The 18,722-nt window shown below is 40.8% G+C and overlaps 2 protein-coding genes across 8 annotated transcripts in view; one reads left to right on the top strand and one right to left on the bottom strand.

The window, feature by feature from the left end:
• Nucleotides 1–35: 35 nt before the first annotated feature.
• On the bottom strand, nt 36–3,420 carry ppcs (phosphopantothenoylcysteine synthetase). Of its 3 annotated transcripts, none has more exons than XM_026932796.3 (4): nt 3,235–3,420; nt 2,508–3,041; nt 1,020–1,123; nt 36–942 (listed from the first exon to the last, which is right to left on the bottom strand). In XM_026932796.3, the coding sequence occupies exons 2-4, from the start codon at nt 3,037–3,039 to the stop codon at nt 619–621; spliced, it is 960 nt and encodes a 319-aa protein (XP_026788597.1). In that variant the 5' UTR covers nt 3,040–3,041; nt 3,235–3,420; the 3' UTR covers nt 36–618. The 3 variants fall into 3 exon arrangements, with proteins under 3 accessions (XP_026788597.1, XP_026788598.1, XP_026788596.1); XM_026932797.3 differs by having other exon boundaries at nt 2,508–3,020; nt 3,235–3,419; XM_026932795.3 differs by lacking the exon at nt 3,235–3,420 and having other exon boundaries at nt 2,508–3,196.
• Nucleotides 3,421–7,550: 4,130 nt separating this feature from the next.
• The window catches only part of foxj3 (forkhead box J3), a 95,513-nt gene continuing 84,341 nt past the window's right edge, over nt 7,551–18,722 (top strand). For 2 of the 5 annotated variants that reach the window (XM_034314127.2, XM_026932569.3), the window contains exon 1: nt 7,554–7,836. The gene's annotated coding sequence lies outside the window, so the exon portion shown is untranslated. Of the gene's footprint in view, nt 7,837–18,722 lie in introns of all 5 variants that reach the window. The other 3 variants (XM_053227329.1, XM_053227328.1, XM_026932568.3) reach the window with 3 other exon arrangements.

Genomic DNA, 18,722 nt, shown 5'->3' with positions numbered 1-18,722 from the left:
GTAGCTCTTCTGTGGGATTGGAACAGGCAGGCTAGTCTTCACTCCCCACACGCATCGGTGAGCCTTGTGCGCCCATGACCCTGTCGCCGGTTCACTGGTTGTCTTTCCTTGGACCATTTTGGTAGCTAATAACCACTGCATACTGGGAACACCCCACAAGATCTGCTGTTTTGGAGATGCTCTGACCCAGTCGTCTGGTCATCACAATTTGGCCCTTGTCAGAGTCACTCAGATCCTTACGCTTGCCCATTTTTCCTGCTTCCAACACATCAACTCCAAGAACTGACTGTTCACTTGCTGCCTAATATATCCCACCCATTGACAGATGCCACTGTAACGACAATCAATGTTATTCACTTCATCTGTCAGTGGGTTTAATGTTGTAGCTGATCGGTGTATATGCTTTTTTTTTCATCTAGCTGGGGCAAGTCAGATTTTGTTACTCTATCCAGAACACCCACCATCTTGGGATGACTGAGTTGATTCTAGTTTTACTGTGAATTAAAAGGCATGTATGAGTCTTCATTTTCCATTGATTTAGAACCTGCACTTAGACCTATACTTGAACTATTTTAAGTTAAGTGAAGAACAAGGAGTTATGAGATGGCCAATCCACTTCTAACCTTTTTGGTTTACGAACTGAGTGTGTGCATGTGACAAATTCTTGACAATCTTCTCTTCAATTTCAACATCTCGCTGAACTTCCTCTTCTGTAAGGACCAGTTCTTTCTGGGAGTCTTTAGTCACAATGACAACGTAACCGTGCCGTGTGTCCAGGACGTTGGCCACGACTACCTGGTGTTTGTAGATGTCCAAGGCGCAACGAGCTCGCTCCAAGAGGATGGATGGATCCGTTTCCAGCTTGAATGAAATGACAAATGCTTTTGGGGCCCAGTCCTTCACCAGTGGTTTAAGGATTTTAGGTACCATTTTCATGCTTATCTGAAAGGCCACAATCTCTGGTTAGAAGTGTAAAGATTATCAGGTGTGGTAACAAACATTTTTATGTGATTCTGTACCTGTAGAGGTCCATTGGAGGACTGTATTTTATGCTCCGGCATTTCAGAAGGTGGGATATAGAAATCAGAAACAGCCGCAGCCAAATAAAACATGGCTTTGGAACCTGTAATATGTAAATACAATTTATTTTAACCTCAACTTTGAAGCTTACACTCTCAGAAAAAAAGGATACTAAACTATATCTTTCCTTGTCACTGGGCTACCTTTATCTGTACCTATAATATGTATCTATCACCTGGAAACTTACACTCAGTCCACTTTACATAAAACAATCACAATAAAACTGTTACTCTCACATTAAAAGCATGAATACACTCACCATCCACTTTATTAGGAACACCTGTACATTCATGCAGTTATCTAATCAGCCTATCATGTGGAAGCAGCACAATGCAAAAAAATCATGCAGATACAGGTCAAGAGCTTCAGTTAACGTTCACATCAAACATCAGAATGAAGAAAAAGTGTGATCTCTGTGACTTTCATCGGGGCATGGTTGTTGGTACCAGAAGGGTGGTTTGAGTATTTCAGAAACTGCTGATCTCCTGGGATTTTCACATACAACAGTCTCTAGAGTTTACACAGAATGGTGTAAAAAAAAAAAAAAAATTGAGTGAGTGATAGTTCTGTAAGTGGAAATGCCTCGTTGATAAGAGACGTTAGAGGAAAATGGCTAGATTGGTTCGAGCTGCCAGGGAGGATATAGTAACTCCAAAAAAATCTGAGGCTATCAATGGCACAGGGCACAAGATTAGAAAAAAAAAAATCACCTGGTGATTTTTCCAGTCTTCAACTGTCCAGTTTGGGTGAGTCTCATCCACTTCAAGGCTTGATGTGTTGTGTGTTCTGAGATGCTTTTCTGCTCACCACGCTTGTAAAGAGGGCTAATTTGAGTTACTATAGACTTCCTGTCAGCTCTCACCAGTCTGGTCATTCTCTCTCATCAACAAAGTGTTTCAGCCTGCAGACCCTCTGCACACAGGATGTTTTTCTCATTATTCTGTGTAAACTCTAGAGACTGTTGTGTGTGAAAATTGCAGGAGATCAGCAGTTATAGAAATACTCAAACCACACATCTGGTGCCAACATTGATGCCACTGTTAAAGTCACAGAGATCACACTTTCTTCATTCTGATGTTTGATGTGAACTTTAACTGAAGCTCTTGACCTGCATCTGCATGGTGCCCTGTATATGCTATGTGCTGCTGCCACCCGACTGGCTGATTGGATAACTGCATAAATGATCAGGTATACAGGTGTTCCTAGCAAAGTGGACAGTGAGTGTATATATAGTGTATCTTTATAAAAAAAAAAAAAAAAAGAAGAAGAAGATTCAACATACACAATTGGACTTAATTACTTTTTAAATTAACGCCTTTAAGATATAAAAGGTGTATGTTTGAGTAAACCACTCCAGTAACATCTCAGTTTTTTTCTTAAGACAGTATATGGTGTGTGCTATGGGTGGTGCAGTTTATTTTCTTTACCCAGTGAACTGAGAGCTTGTGCTGCAGCTTTGAGAAGGTGGAGGTACTCGGATAAGGTGCTGAACTCCACTGGAAGAAGTAACCCTCCAGATTTCACTGCCTGGTACCTCTTCAGGACATCTGTGATGTTTGGCAGCTTGGTCTGATCCACTGCGACCAGCCCAGAGCCCTCGTGAACAGGGTGTAATGTCAGACAGTCCAGCAGATTGACGCCCGTGTAGAGGCGTGTGTAGGGGTACAGAGAGCGCTGTCTGTGCAGGAAGATCACAGCATACCCCTGCGCGAGGAAATACTCCGCTGACGAGGCTCCACGCCGCCCGCTGCTGAAGTTGTCCAGAAAGCGCACGGTCCTGGACTCCAGAGGAACCTTGGTGCCTCCCGAAGTGATGAGCACGACCATGCGACCTGCAGCTCCATGCTGCTCCGCAAACGCCGCCATCACTCTCCTGACCTCCTCCACATGAGCCGGCACAGCAAACTCCTCACTCAGGCTGCTCGCCATAGCGTCTACACCTGCATTAACGAACGACATGGCTGTGGATAGAGTTCATACACTGTCACCACCTCAAGTTCTTTCTTCAGTTACTACAAACTAAAAGTCCGCTTACTCTTCCCTAACTAGAGCCTGACTACTCATAAACAAACCTGCACATCTGATTGGTCTTCCTAATTATATAAACCTACACATTAACGTCTAGTGTGATCATTTTATAGGTAATAATCTTACTTTTTTTGTGTGAATGCGTGTCACTGGACCACCACAACCAAGTGTCAGAAGAGTTTAAACTCTTTATTTAAAAGGTGACCGCAAGTCGACTTCCTGGTGGACTACGCATGTGCGAGCTCGCCTGTCCTGATTGGCTCATTGTATGAGGCGACAAACAAGTTCAAAATAAAGGTCCATGACTGAAAAACTTTGTAACGTGCATTAATCTTACATTTTAAAACACTCTAAACATATTGAAAATTTGTGGTCCAAACCAATTTGCATCTTAGTGGTTTGAAAAGTGTACGGAACATCAGTTAAGATACTAAACTGATGCACAGTAGTCTTTATAAACATTGTTCATAAAGGAAGAAAGATATTTTGATATATGTTTGTTAAAGTGCTCAAATCCAAGCCCTGCATCTTTAATGACTAGAGGAAAAACAGGAAACCAAATGCCGAAAAACAAGCGTTTTTTTGCCATTCAGAATAAGGAATAGGGGGCAGTGTTGTTCCAGTAAAAACTTACACACACTTCCATGCCAGCAGTTTCATGCACAGCCGCATACTGGGCTCCAGCAGTCACACACCTCCAAACTGCGTATAAGTCCAAGCCATCAGCTTCCTCCTCACACTGGGTTACTTTATTAAGATCACTCTGCTAATATTGGGCCAGGACCCCCCTTTAGCTCTCCGAACCGCTTCAGTTCTTCATGGCACGGATTCCACAAGGTGTTGGAAACATTCCTTTGACATTTTGGCCCATGTTGACATGACTGCATCACATAACTGCTGCACATTTTTCCATTTTTTTTCCCAGGTTGAGTGAGTGTGCGCCTCAAGCAGTAGCTAGTCTGAGGCTACTGAGTGTAGGTTTAGATTCTTGTTATTGGCTGTCAGGAGTGGAACCTGATGTCCAAGGAAGTACAACCGGTGAATCGGCAACAGGGTCGTGGAAGGGAAGATATAGTAACTCAAATAATCACTCTTTACAGCTGCGGTGAACAGAAAAGCATCTCAGCATGCACAAAACATTGAACCTTGAGGTGGATGGGCTACAACAGCAGAAGACCACATTGGGTTCCACACCTGTCGGCCAAGAACAACTATCCAGTTTGGGTGAGTCTGTGCCCATGATAGCCTCAGATTCTTGTCCTTGGCTGACAGGAGAGGAACCTGATGTAATCTGCTGTTGTAGCCCATCCATATCAATGTTTGATATGTTGTGTGTGCTGAGATGCTTTTTTGCTCACCACGGTTGTAAAGTGTTCTTGCTGCATGAAGCAAAGGAGTGCAACCTGATGTCCAAGGAAGTACAACCGGTGAATTGGCAACAGCGTCGTGGGCGCCTAAGGCTCTCTGATGCATGTGGGAAGCAAAGACTAGCCCGTTTGGTCCAATCCCACAGAAGAGCTACTGCAGCACAAATTGCTGAAAAAGTTAACACTGGTTATGATAGAAGGGTGTCAGATCACACAGTGCATTGCAGCTTGCTGCGTAGCTGCAGACCGGTCAGAGTGCCCACGCTGACCCCTGTCCACCTACAATGGGCATGTGAACATCAGAACTGGACCATGGAGCAATGGAAGAAGGTGGCCTGGTCTGAGGAATCATGTTTTCTTTTACATCAAATGGATGGCCGAGTATGTGTGCATCACTTACCTGGGGAAGAGATGGCACCAGGATGCACTCTGGGAAGAAGGCAAGCTGGCAGAGGCAGTGTGATGCTCTGGGCAATGTTCTGCTGGGAAACTTTGGGTCCTGGAATTCATGTAGATGCTATTTTGACACACACCACCTAGTTAAACATTGTGGCAGACCAAGTACTCCCCTTCATGGCAACATTATTCCCTAATGTCATTGGCCTCTTTCATCAGGATAATGCACTCTGCCACACTGCAAAAATTGTTCAGGAATGGTTTGAGAAACATGACAAAGAGTTCAAGGTGTTGACTTGGCCTCCATATTCCTCCGATCTCAATCCAATCGAGCATCTGTGGGATGTGCTGGACAAACAAGTCCAATCTACAGAGGCCACAACTTGCAGCTTACAGGACGTAAAGGATCTGCTGCTAACATCTTAGTGCCAGATACCACAGCACACCTTAAGAGGTCTTGGGGAGTCCATGCTTCAACGGGTTAGAGCTGTTTTGGTGGCAGAAGGGTGACCTACACAATATTAGGCAGGTTGTTTTATTGTTATGGCTGCTCGGAGTGTATGTATGCACACTATTCACTTATAATAGGAACACCTGTACACCTACATATTCATGCAGTTATCTAACCAGCCAATCATGTGGAAGCAGTGAAATGCAAAACATCTTGCAGATACAGGTCATGGTTGTTGGTGCCAGATGGGATGAAAAAAAAAAAACATTCAGTGAGCAACAGTTCTGTAGGTGGAAATGTCTTGATGATAAGACAAGTTAGAGGAAAATGGCTAGATTGGTTCGAGCTGCCAGGGAGGATATAGTAACTCAAATAATCACTCTTTACAGCTGCGGTGAACAGAAAAGCATCTCAGCATGCACAAAACATTGAACCTTGAGGTGGATGGGCTACAACAGCAGAAGACCACATTGGGTTCCACACCTGTCGGCCAAGAACAACTATCCAGTTTGGGTGAGTCTGTGCCCATGATAGCCTCAGATTCTTGTCCTTGGCTGACAGGAGAGGAACCTGATGTAATCTGCTGTTGTAGCCCATCCATGTCAATGTCTGATATGTTGTGTGTGCTGAGATGCTTTTTTGCTCACCATGGTTGTAAATGTTCTTATTTGAGTTACTGTAGACTTCCTGTCAGCTCAGACCAATCTAGTCATTCTCCTCTGATCTCTCTCATCAACAAGGTGTTTCAGCCTGCAGACCCTCTGCACACAGGATGTTTTATGCTTTTCACACAATTCTGTGTAAACTCTAGACACTGTTGTGTGTGAAAATCCCAGAAGATCAGCAGTTTCTGAAATACTCAAACCACCCTTCTGGTGCCAACAGCCATGCCATGGTTAAAGACAAAAGAAATCACATTTTTGATGTGAACATTAAATGAAGCTCTTGACCTGTATCTGCATGATGCCATGCATTGAGCTGTTGCCAAATGATTGGCTGATTAGATCACTGCATGAATGTGCAGGTGTATAAGTGTTCCTAATAAAGTGGATGGTGAGTGTATTCATGTTTTTAATGTGAGCAGTAACAGTTTTATTGTGATTGTTACTTTAATAGGTGTTCCTATTAAAGTGGACGGTGACTGAACACACACACATATATATGTGCACACACACATATACATATATATATATATATATATATATATATATATATATATATATATATATATAATTATTATTTTGGATGTGTACAGTTACTGAGTGCTGTAGCCCAGTTTGTCAGGCTCAACCCACCCCATACATTATAATGTACAGTGAGCAATACAGAACCATCACCAGATGCTCAGCATACAGTATGAGTTGCGCTGTTGTGAGTGTATCAGGTGCAGCAGTATTGCTGAAGTTTTTAAAAACTGTATACCGAGGGCCAAGCAGGAATTTGCTCCCTATGACAAGCTAATATATTGAGTCTTACAGTGACGCCTTTCCATTGACTTATGAGATCAGAGTGGAGGGCTGACAAATTATGTATAGAATGGGTTACAGTCTGATGGGTTCCAGTCAGTGTGTGTGTATATATAAAAAGTGTAGCAATATATTATAATATAATATATATATACACACACACACACACATTATATATATATATATATATATATATGCTCATTATTGAAATAAATAATAAAGTATTTATTACTGTTTATGACTATTTATTAGAGTTATAGAGCTTTTTATTGCTGAACTTTCCACTGACAGAGCACATTATGAGCTGTAACTGCTGTAACTGTCATGCCAAAAAAGCTCATTGAATATTACAGTTTGGATTAAACCCATTCACGTCGAATGATCATTCAGATACACTAATAACTATAAGGATTCTACAGGAAATAGCACTTTGATTACAGTGTGTTGTGATCACTGGAAAAGATCAAGGAGCCCTTACAATAGCACAGCTCTAACACACACAATGCAAAATTACTTTCATATACTGTAGTACAAGAAAAACATTTGTCAAATGGAAAATTATGTATACCCTGATGCATACGATGATATTATATTGTTGAGAATGACAGTATTCTGGTTCGCATTGAGTTATTTTCGAGACGTTTTTGCGCATCGTCAGTGTGAACTGATTTGGAACTACTTTCCTCGCGCCGTGGTACAGTGCTGCGTTCTGCGGCTGAAGACCAAAAAGTAGTTCGAGATTTTTGAGAGCGGAGCAAGCGCAAGTGCCCGGATGTTAGCTGTCCAGAGAAAGACGAACGGGAAAGACAGGGGAGAGGCGGAGAGGCGAAGGGGAGCCACGGACACACCGGCAGAGGGACAGCTAGTCTCTAACCTGCGATAAACCTACAGAGTTCAGTCACTTTCTGACGAAGAGAGAAGAAGCTCTTTTTTTTTTTTTTTTTTTTTTTTTTTTTTTAAAAACCCGAAAAGGAAGGGGAGGGGACAGTTAACTTTGACTAACCTGGACTGCTTTGCTCAACAGGACACCCGCCTCTGAAATCCCCGGGTAAGTGCGAGCTAGCTAACGTTAGCTACCGCGGGTTCAAGTTGAAGTGAGGCCCGTGAAATGGACGACTTTGACTTGGGGGCGTGTTGCAGCGAGGCTGTGGGGATTCACTCAGCACACAGGCCTGCGTTGCTAACACGCGTCATGATGTGGATTAGGACAGCCATAAGAGCCAGACAGTTGTGCCGAACTTGGGTTGATAACTAGCTAGTTAGCATCAAGCCAGATGTCAACTAGCTGGCAGGCGGCTCGGGAACTAGCGCGCTAACGCTAAAGTCCGGGCGAGCTTCGGCTAACTTTCATACGCCAAGCGAGCTGACTCGGTACCCCAAACTTATCCGGATAGCTGTCAAGCCTGACAGTGTGCCATTTTGTGAAAAAATGGTTGCAAGAAGAAATTTTATGTCCGCTTGTACAGCACTGCTGGCGTTAGGTACAAGGTTAAAGGGCGTAGTAGCAACTATTTTGGATAACGTTGTAACCTTTCTTAGCTGTAGTCTGTCGCCAAGCAGTTGCGTGACTGCACTTTGCTGATGGCGTACTAACCTAGCCACATGGCTAACTCGCTAACTGCATTACCTACACAATCTTGCGAAATAATCTGAAGCACGAGTGCAGCCCATTAAAGACATTTTCCCCACAGTGCTAGCTGACACGAAGCGCAGACCTGCGTGGTGTAATGAGATGCCAGCTTGTTGTGTTGTGTTTTGTCTCTTTGACAGGCAGAAATGGCACCGACATGGTGAGCCTGATTTGGCGCTTGAATAGTTTGAACTGGAAAAAAATGTCACTTCTTAAAAGCTTGGTGTGTGTCAGAGCCAAGCCGTTAAGCATCTGTTGAATGCTGACTGCTTGCCTGCTTATCTACTAACTTTTTCCCTTCTCTGACTTTCCGATCAGTAGATTTATTTCAAAATTCACGAATCTGCCGCGCGTCATTACAGGAGTTTGCTCTGAATTTGAGTCATTTCTGTCACTTTTACTGTCTCCTGCGTTTTTCCTCTCTGATCTGTTGCTTACTGTATCAGTGTGTAGACACATTCCTGTTATAATCTGCTGTAAAATGCCCGCCATCTGTCAGTGATGGGATTTCCCCTAACCTATCTACAGAATATACTCACACTACTGGTAAGGTGATATGGTGTAGTGAAGGGAGCCCTGCAACTGTAAAATAAATACAGTCAACCCCTCAGACCACATTTATTTTATGACAGTAATGTAACTTCTTAAATGTTAGGCTCTTTTTTTTTTTTTTTTTTTTTTTTTAAATGTATACATATACGTTAGACTAAGTTAGTCCTGAATTTTCCATCAACAGAACACATCATTTATAGGAAGCCCACTGCATTCAAGTGATCAGTTGAACAGGCTAATAACTATAAGAGCTCTGTAATAACTCGAATGAGTTTCACCAAAGAAAAAAATCACCCACATTCACGGAACACAGTTTGAGAACTGCTAGTGTAGTGGACTTTGTGAATTTCTTTTTAATGGTCCATTTTTATCAGAAACTACTCAACATGTCAATTATTTAAATTGGTGTCTAGGAATTAAATGTACTAAATTACTAGTAATTGCTAGTGATGTGTGTTAAAAGTAGCTGTGGTTATTTGTACCGATCTACTGAGGCAGATGATTAATTGTAGTTAACAGTGATGTATGGCTGTCACAGTGCATGCTACACGAAAGGCTAGGACTTGCGCCATGATGTATGATTAATTAAAAGAACATTTTGTGATTAAATCCCGCATTCGATCATATTATGATTGACAGTGCACCTGAGCTACTGCACTTGCAAACTCGTATATGATAAGATGAGATGAGAGCTGGTTCCTCAGTCAGAATAGCGAAGTAGTTGTGAGTGTGCGACTGAAAATTTCAGACCTGTTTGTCTTTGGGTTGTACACACTCCAAAAACAGAAAATGTTCGAAACATGGTTTACCTGTCTGAACATGCCTGGTAGTTCGTAGATTGAAATAGTCTTGTATTGGGATAAGGGTGCATTAGTAGAAGAGTATGAGGTGTTCACACCCTGTCCGCTCACACCTGGCATTAACATGCGTCCTGGGGGATTGGATTACAAGTGGACAGCCGAGATGCAGAGCTGTTCACACCTGGCATTATGAGTGCGTCTCCACTGACCACTTGTAATCGGATTTAATACATCGTCTTCGCTGGAGAAAGATGCACATTTATTACATCAGTCTTCTGCAGCTTTCATTTTCTGGCACAAAAATAACACAAAATCTTACCTTGTACCTTTACAGGGTGTTTCAGCAGTTTTAATTGTGTGGTCTTCTGCTGTATTTATATTTAGGCAGAAATCCCCTGAATCATATCACATACCTGTACAAACTGTTTCAAACATTTTCATCATGTGTTCTGCTAACAAAACTTATAAATGAATGAGAGAAGAGATGACGATTGAAACTAAGAAAAGCAGCTTTTGCTGTTGTACCGTCGTCTTTATCCGTTAGCCTAGTGGCAGAGAGCTCTACCATTCAGCGCAGTTTCCACCGTCTCGCAACGATTACATATTTGATTGATTACAAATGTCATGTGGCCATATGCGTCCCAGACCATCTCCGAATGTGGTGTAAGTGATCACAATGCATTTTCAAGACACATTTGACCCCATCTGTACTTCACATCACATCTGTACTTATCACTCACTACTAGTGATCCGATCACCTAGGCCACATGGTGTGTGAACGGGGCCTAAATTACTCAAGTAGGTTACTCATTTCCGTATTGGTATTGAAGAGTACCAAAAAGTACAAGGAAAAAAAAAAGTTAGTGATGCATCCTTAATTGAAATATTTTTCAATGACTAAAGTGAATATTTATACTGTTCCTGTTATATTGAGGAATAAAGGGGTATTTTTGTTATAGAAAAGGGTGTTTGAGATGAATGAGACCTATAGCAATAAGAAGTGCTCTTGAGCATCTTCCGGTCCAGGCACCTTTATAGCTATACTTTTAAATGGTTCAGAATGGGAGCTGTAAGGCATAAGGTAATCATTACATGTCAGGATGTGAGACAGGCTTTGTTACAGCATCGTGTACAGTCCGATTTCCCTTATGCCCAAAGGGTTCACAGTGGGTATCCTGCCTCTTAGCCTAAACATACCAGGAAACTGCTGGCATTTTGCATTCCTCCCACTCCATCTTCACTAAACGATGCCATAGGCTAGACACCAGATGGGATGGTTTCATATAGCTAGATTGTCTACTGCCTCTTCCCTTGATGCCTCCTCATTGTGTTTTTGGCGAGCTGTGCATATTGTGCTTAATGAGGTTTTTCAGATGTTATACACAGTGTGCAGTGTTATCTAGGGTTTCAGCACAAATCCCCCTAACCCCTTTACATTTTCTTTTAATAAGTTGAATAATGAGAGATTTTTCTACATTTAGAACGTTAAGCCTTGTACTCCCTTGAGCATCTGTTTGTGCACATTTATATTAAGTGAGAGAAAGACAATTTTATATATATATATACATACAGTGAGGTCAATAAGTATTTGATCACCCTGTGATTTTGCAAGTTCTCTTACTTAGAAATCATGGAGGGGTCTACAATTTTCAGCATAGGTGCATTTCCACTGTGAGAGACAGAATCTAAAAATAAAAATCCGGAAATCATATTGTATGATTTTTTTAACAATTTATTTGTGAATTACTGTGTCAAATAAGTATTTGATCACTTGCTTATCAGCCAGATTTCTGACACTCAAAGACCTGTTATTTTGCTTTTAAATAGTCCAGCTACACTCTGCTCATGATTCTAAATTAGTAGCACCTGTTTGAGGTCGTTAGCTGTCATAAAGACACCTGTGCACCCCACAATCAGCCAAAGTCTAAGTAGCAACATGGGCAAAACCAAAGAGCTGTCAAAAGACACAAGAGACAAAATTGTAGACCTTCACAAAGCTGGAAAGGGCTACGGGGCAATTGCCAAGCAGCTTGGTGAAAAAACAAACAACTGTTGGAGCAATTGTCAGAAAATGGAAGAGGCTAATGATGACTGTCAATGTCCCTTCGGACTGGGGCCCCACGGAAGATCTCTCCTCGTGGGGTATCAATGATGCTAAGAATGGTGAAGAATCAGCCCAGAACTACACGGGAGGAGCTGGTCAATGCCGTGAAGAGAGCTGGGACCATCGTTTCCAAGGCTACTATCAGTAATACACTAAGACGTCATGGTTTAAAATCTTGCATCGCACGGAAGGTTCCCCTGCTTAAGTCAGCCCATGTCCAGGCCCGTCTGAAGTTTGCCAGGGACCATCTGGATGATCCAGAGGAGTCATGGGAGAAAGTCCTGTGGTCAGATGAGACCAAAGTAGAACTTTTTGGTCTTAACTCCATTCGCCGTGTTCGGAGGAAGAAGAATGATGAGTATCATCCCAATAATACCATACCTACAGTGAAGCATGGGGCTGGAAGCATCATGCTCTGGGGGTGTTTTTCTGCACAGGGGACAGGACGACTGCACTGTATTAAGGAGAGGATGAACGGGGCCATGTATTGTGACATATTGGGCAAAAACCTCCTTCCCTCAGTCAGAGCATTAAAGATGGGTCGTGGCTGGGTCTTCCAACATGACAATGACCCAAAGCACACAGCCAGGAAAACCAAGGAGTGGCTCCGTAAGAAGCATATCAAGGTTCTGGAGTGGCCTAGCCAGTCTCCAGACCTAAATCCAATAGAAAATCTTTGGAGGGAGCTGAAACTCCGTGTTGCTCAGCGACAGCCCCGAAACCTGACAGATCTAGAGAAGATCTGTATGGAGGAGTGGGCCAAAATCCCTCCTGCAGTGTGTGCAAACCTGGTGAAGAACTACAGGAACCGTTTGACCTCTGTAATTGTTAACAAAGGCTTCTGTATCAAATATTAAAATTTTTTGACTCAAGTGATCAAATACTTATTTGACACAGTAATTCACAAATAAATTGTTAAAAAATCATACAATATGATTTCCGGATTTTTATTTTTAGATTCTGTCTCTCACAGTGGAAATGCACCTATGCTGAAAATTGTAGACCCCTCCATGATTTCTAAGTAAGAGAACTTGCAAAATCACAGGGTGATCAAATACTTATATTACACATACAGTGAGGTCTAATATATATATATATATATATATATATATATATATATATATATATATTATTATATATATATTATATATATATATATATATATTAGTGTAGTTCCCCCTTGTGCCACCAAAACAGCTCTGACCTGTCCAGTGTGCTGTTGTATCTGGCACCAAGACATTAGCAGTAGATCCTTTAAATATTGTAAGTAGCGAGGTGGGGCCTCTGTAGATTGGACTTTTTTGTCGAGCACATCCCACAGATGCTCGATTGGATTGAGATCTTGGGAATTTGGAAGCCAAGTTAACACCTTGAACTCTTTGTCATGTTCCTCAAACCATTCCTGAACAATTTTTGCAGTGCGGCAGAGTGCATTATCCTGCTGAAAGAGGCCAAAGACATTAGGGAATAATGTTGCCATGAAGGAGTGTACTTGGTCTGCAACAATGTTTAAGTAGATGGTACGTGTCACAGTAACATCCACGTGAATGCCAGGACCCAAAGTTTCCCAGCAGAACATTGTCCAGAGCATCATACTGCCTCCGCCAGCTTGTGTTCTTCCCATAGTGCTTCCTGGTGCTTCTTGTGACGCACGGGCACCCGGCCATCCACATGATGTAAATGAAAATGTGATTCATCAGATCAGGCCCCCTTCTTCCATTGCTCCATGGTCCAGTTCTGATGCTCACGCACCCATTGTAGGCGCTTTCGGAGGTGGACAGGGGTCAGCATAGGCACTCTGACCGGTCTGCGGATACACAGCCCCATACACAGCAAACTTCGATGCACTGTGTGTTCTGACACCTGTCTTTCAAAGCCAGCATTAACTTTTTCAGCGAATCTGGGATGGGACCAGACAGGCTAGCCTTCGCTTCCCACACGGATCAGCATTATATTAGTATGAAGCTCTGACCCAGTCGTCTAGCCATGACAGTTTGGCCCTTGTCAAAGTTGCTCAGATCCTTACGCTTGCCCATTTTTCCTGCTTCCAACACATCAACTTCGAGAACTGACTGTTCACTTGCTGCCTAATATATCCCACCCCTTGACAGGTGCCATCGTAACGAGATAATCAATGTTACTCACTTCACCTGTCAGTGGTTTTAATGTTATGGCTGATCTGTGTGTGTGTGTGTGTGTGTGTGTGTGTGTGTGTGTGTGTGTGTGGGTGTGGGTGTGTGTGGGTGTGGGTGTGTGTGTACGTGTACATAATGTAACTTGAAATGACAGGCAGACTTTCCCGTTTGCATACCACTTGATTATTTGCGAATCAGCAGTTCAGGTTTTTTCAGTCCTGTCTCACTGAGATGGAGTTTAACTTTTTTGTTAAAGCAGTTATTCAAATGACTGTCCATGAGAGGGATTTATCAGACCCCGACTGGTAGATGGCCTTCAGACTAGCTGAAAACACTTTTCACTCTACTTGAACGTCACCCGTCAGTTCTCCACATGAGTGTGGTTTTGAAGCGATAAAGTGATAATCCTGTGTACGGTTTTCTGTGGTTTGTGTGAGCTTTGTTTGTAATTCATACTGTATAAATTGTGTTAAGTGCATTTGTTTGACATTAATTAATTAATTGGGCATTCTTGCTTTTTAATATAAATGTGGATTTTTTAATTCAGGTTATTGATTTGTCATATACAGAGTACAGTTAGATGAGTAATTAGCCCAGTGGATGAGTTCATGATTGAGAATTTCACCAGATCTGCAGTTACAATGTTATATAAGATAAGATGTGATGCACAGTGTAGGGCTTCACAGCATGGGTCAAAGGTAAATTTTGAGTGTGGTGCTACACACTGATATTTTGGTATACTTTTGTTCTATATTATTGTGATCATTGGCAATGCCATGCAACCTCTGAGATCAGTTTGTTCATGTGCTCATTTGCGATTTGGTTTAAAACAGTAATGATTATTGTGCACTTAATTCTAATTGCAATATTATATAGGAATAATCCTTTTTTTAATATCAAAATAGAGGGCTCGTTTTAAAGGAGCAGCAAATAAAATTGGAGCTCTAGATTTCCAAGGTGTACAATATCACTAATATTTTAGATATTTTTCTGGGAGATCTTTGTGACATTTAAAAAATTGCATCAGATAAAAACAAATAATTCACTAGTTCATTGTTGATTTAGGAACAATTTCAACAAAGTTCATCAGACAAATAAATAAAATGATTTTGAAATTAATTTTCATTTTTGTTCTTGACTTTCAAGAATTTGAATTATGCCTTCATAAGAGCAAAGTCTAATGCGTGATTATCCGATATTATCTCTAGCTAGTTAAATGTAATGAAATGAGGAGAAATGGTTAGATAGCCTAGTGTTAGGTGACGTTACAGTTGGCTGTTGGGGCTGCATGATTTTTGGATAAAGAGGAATCACAATATTTTTTTTTTTTTTTTTTTTTGGTCTTTGGCTTAATGGAGAATTTTATAATTTAGGCTTAAAATCATGATTTCCACTCATCATTCACTGACAGCAATTTTGTACGGAATGACATGGATATGTATTAATCCATTACAGTATCAGTGTGTGGTAGCTACATTTTCCGACTGAATGTTCATCAGTGTTCTGGATTTTGAATTACTGTTTTAAAGGCAGGTTTGTGCTGCGATAGTCTAAAGCAAAAGTAACAGCTATTTAGTATAAAACTTACTACTTCATAATCATATAAGGGTGCCATGAGCAAATTGTGTCCTTCAAAAGATAGTAGGAAAGCAGTAAAATTAACGTCTGGGTAAATAATTCTGGTCATTTCTGTTCTTCTGGCGATAGCAACTCATAAGCCGCTTGTGGAGGTGAAAATCAGTTTTGATAAATGGACACTATACATAATGCGCTGTTAGGGAGTTCAGCCGTTTCATTAGTTGTAATGCTTAGTAATTGGTAATCCAGTATGAAATTTTTGCAGCATAGGACAAATCTATTTGTTTCTTTTTACTGTGGGTGGATTTTTGGTTAATCTTAAAATCCCTTCTGACATTGTTTCTCTCCTCTCCTTTTCATAGACTCACAGTGCGAGAGGTCATGTGGTAGCGCCTCTGTGGTCGTTGGTCACAAAAGATAAGAGGGAGTAGTGGTGCTATAGAGAGTGCAAAGGCTGTAGAATCGATGATGGATTATTTTTGGCATGATATTAAATTCCTTTAGAAATAATGTAGTGCCAAGCAAAGTACTTACCCGGGCACTGTAAGTGTAGCTAGCTCCATATCTCATTTCCAACCCTTCAGTCCCCTCCGCTCTCAGCAATGAAAAGTCACACTGTTGTTTACTCTGCTTTTCTATTTAGATTTTCTTTTTTTTTTTTTAAACTGAATAAGTTTCTTTTCTTGTACGCTGTAAGTCTCTTATTCATTTGTCAAAATTGCCAAAACAGTTTGAAATTTTTTTTTTTTTTTTTAATATGCTATTAATTTTTCTCATTAGCCCACCACTGGCTTCACTGTTTTTGCTTTTCCTGCCCACTGAGTACCACACACAAAATGATTGACAGGCGTACAGTGATGCATCCCTGTGCTGCTGGTTAACACGTAGGGGTGGGCGTGGGTGGGTGGGGGGAATCAATTTGGTTACAAAACACTGATCCTGAGCATGACAATCTAAAATGCATCATCTTGATAGAAAATCCATTCTTCAAAAATTAAATAAATAAACAGCTTTGACATAATAAAGATAGGTTTACTAAAGTTATTTCGCCAGTAGCATACCACCGGGCTAACCCTAATATAAATTCTGTCAACAAAATCTAAGTGAGCATACAGCGTACCAGATATGTGGCACATCGGTAATAACTGCTTAAATGTGAAATGTGAGCAAGGTTTGCTTGATTTTAGCAAAAAGTGGAAAAATTGACAGATCAGATCATAATATAGCTGCAGGAGATACTCAGCACATATTGTGGAGTTATTAAACTGGCAGGTTTCTGCTGCTTTCCACTGTTATTAGAGCCTTGGACAGTCAAAGAGACATGACCTTTTTCTACAGAGTAGGGTTGTTATGATCTCCCAGTCTCATGGCATGTCATGGTGTATGATCGGCCAGTTACCTTACCATTGACTTTTGCGAAATACGGATTAAATCCATCCTCAGTGTGCCACTTTTCCACGCTGCATTATAAAATATATTTTATCTTATAATGACAAAGTGATAAATACTGAGAATGTAGTGGTGTTCAAGCTCAGTGCGATTGTTTCCTTTTGGTTTTTTGTCACATATATAAGCAATTCGTTTCATTTTCATTACTGGCTTGTATATTTTTAAAGGATCGATTAATACCATGGGAACTCATAATTTTACCCTAGGTTATCATATTGTGAAAATTTCCAAATGTAACAGCTTTACTGCAGACTATTTACTGAGTTACTAGGTATGTAAAAAGAAGTTATCCCCAGTTGTTAAACGATTTGGACAATGTGGTGAAGATTTCTGTACGTGGCTGAATAAGAACTTTTGCTGCATGTTCTACATTGAGTTGCAATTTCTTGTGTTGGGACAGGGGAGACTCGGGTAGCTCGCTCTACAATACCAATGCTGTGCCTCACTGGAATGCAGATATGCTATGAACTTATTCATCTCCTGGAAATGATTTCCTAGTTCCAGTTTGAATCATGTTTGCAGTCATATTGTGAGCCTTCTTTGTGTATTCAAGCATCTATGTCAAAGATCGCGGGCGATAATCGCACTGATGTGGACTTCATTTAGTCTCTGAGTATTTACTGTAAACTGCAGTTCTCTGCTTCTGCAGCTGCAGTAACTGTTCATACAGGCATATCATTTTGCAACTAGTCATAAATGACATTTTAAATTATTGTTTTTGTAATGATTAAAAATACATTTTTCCCAAGGTGATGTAAGTGAAACCAAACCAGCAAGGTTTCTTCAGGCGAATTCCCCCAAGCCTTCAGGCTGCTTTTATTATTAATGATATTCAGAAGCCAAATTTTTAGTTTTGCTCAGCTGGGTGCTTTAATCTATTTTTGCTGTAAATTAATGAATTTTTAAAGAGCCCCTCACCAGATATGGATGAATGTTGGAATGCAGCATCGGTTTAGAGAATTTCACTGTTCTTCCCTCGGGAAGGGAGCACAGATCCACTGACGCACTATACTTTCATTTTTTATTAATGCTGAAATACATTGCTATAACTCCATCAGTCTTTCAGTATACTAAAAACTTTGTCCAATTTTGGACTATACCAGATGCTTCTCAAGCTTTATCATGACCTGGTGTTAATATTGAACCTTTTCTACTTTGCCACTGATTTTTTTTAGTTGTACAGCTTTACGAATCCATTTTGAAAATGGTTGATGCTCCGTATGTAGATAACTGTGGAGTGCTTTCCTCCACAAGGTACAGTTATTTTTTTTTTTCAAATGATTATACAGTTAGACATAAAGGTAAAACACTGTCTGTGGCTCTTCATGTGGCGGCTGGGCTTAAATAAAAAAAATACCAAGAGATATATCAAAGCATGTACGCTCATGCTGATAATTCTTGTCAATTTTACAACTGTTATAAAAAGAACAACTATCTAAATCAATTAAAAACTAGTGTGGAGATTTTGGCATGCTAGTATACAGGGATTGATTTAACTATGGTTTTATATTTAGCTGGTTATTAAAGCACTTGTCGATACCTTATTAATCAGTTATGTGAAACAGTGGGCTAATTGTGTCTTATTAGTGTAAATGCATCATCTTTGACCTGACCTTAATTTTAATGATATTTATCTAATAACACTAACCGAATGCTTAGAGAGTCATCTACAGAAACAGCTAAACT

The sequence above is a fragment of the Pangasianodon hypophthalmus genome, chromosome 20 (genome assembly GCF_027358585.1).
Source record: "Pangasianodon hypophthalmus isolate fPanHyp1 chromosome 20, fPanHyp1.pri, whole genome shotgun sequence".
Classification (NCBI taxonomy): Eukaryota; Metazoa; Chordata; class Actinopteri; order Siluriformes; family Pangasiidae; genus Pangasianodon; species Pangasianodon hypophthalmus.
Note: the sequence above shows the minus strand (reverse complement) of the source record. Positions and strands in the feature narration are given on the sequence as shown.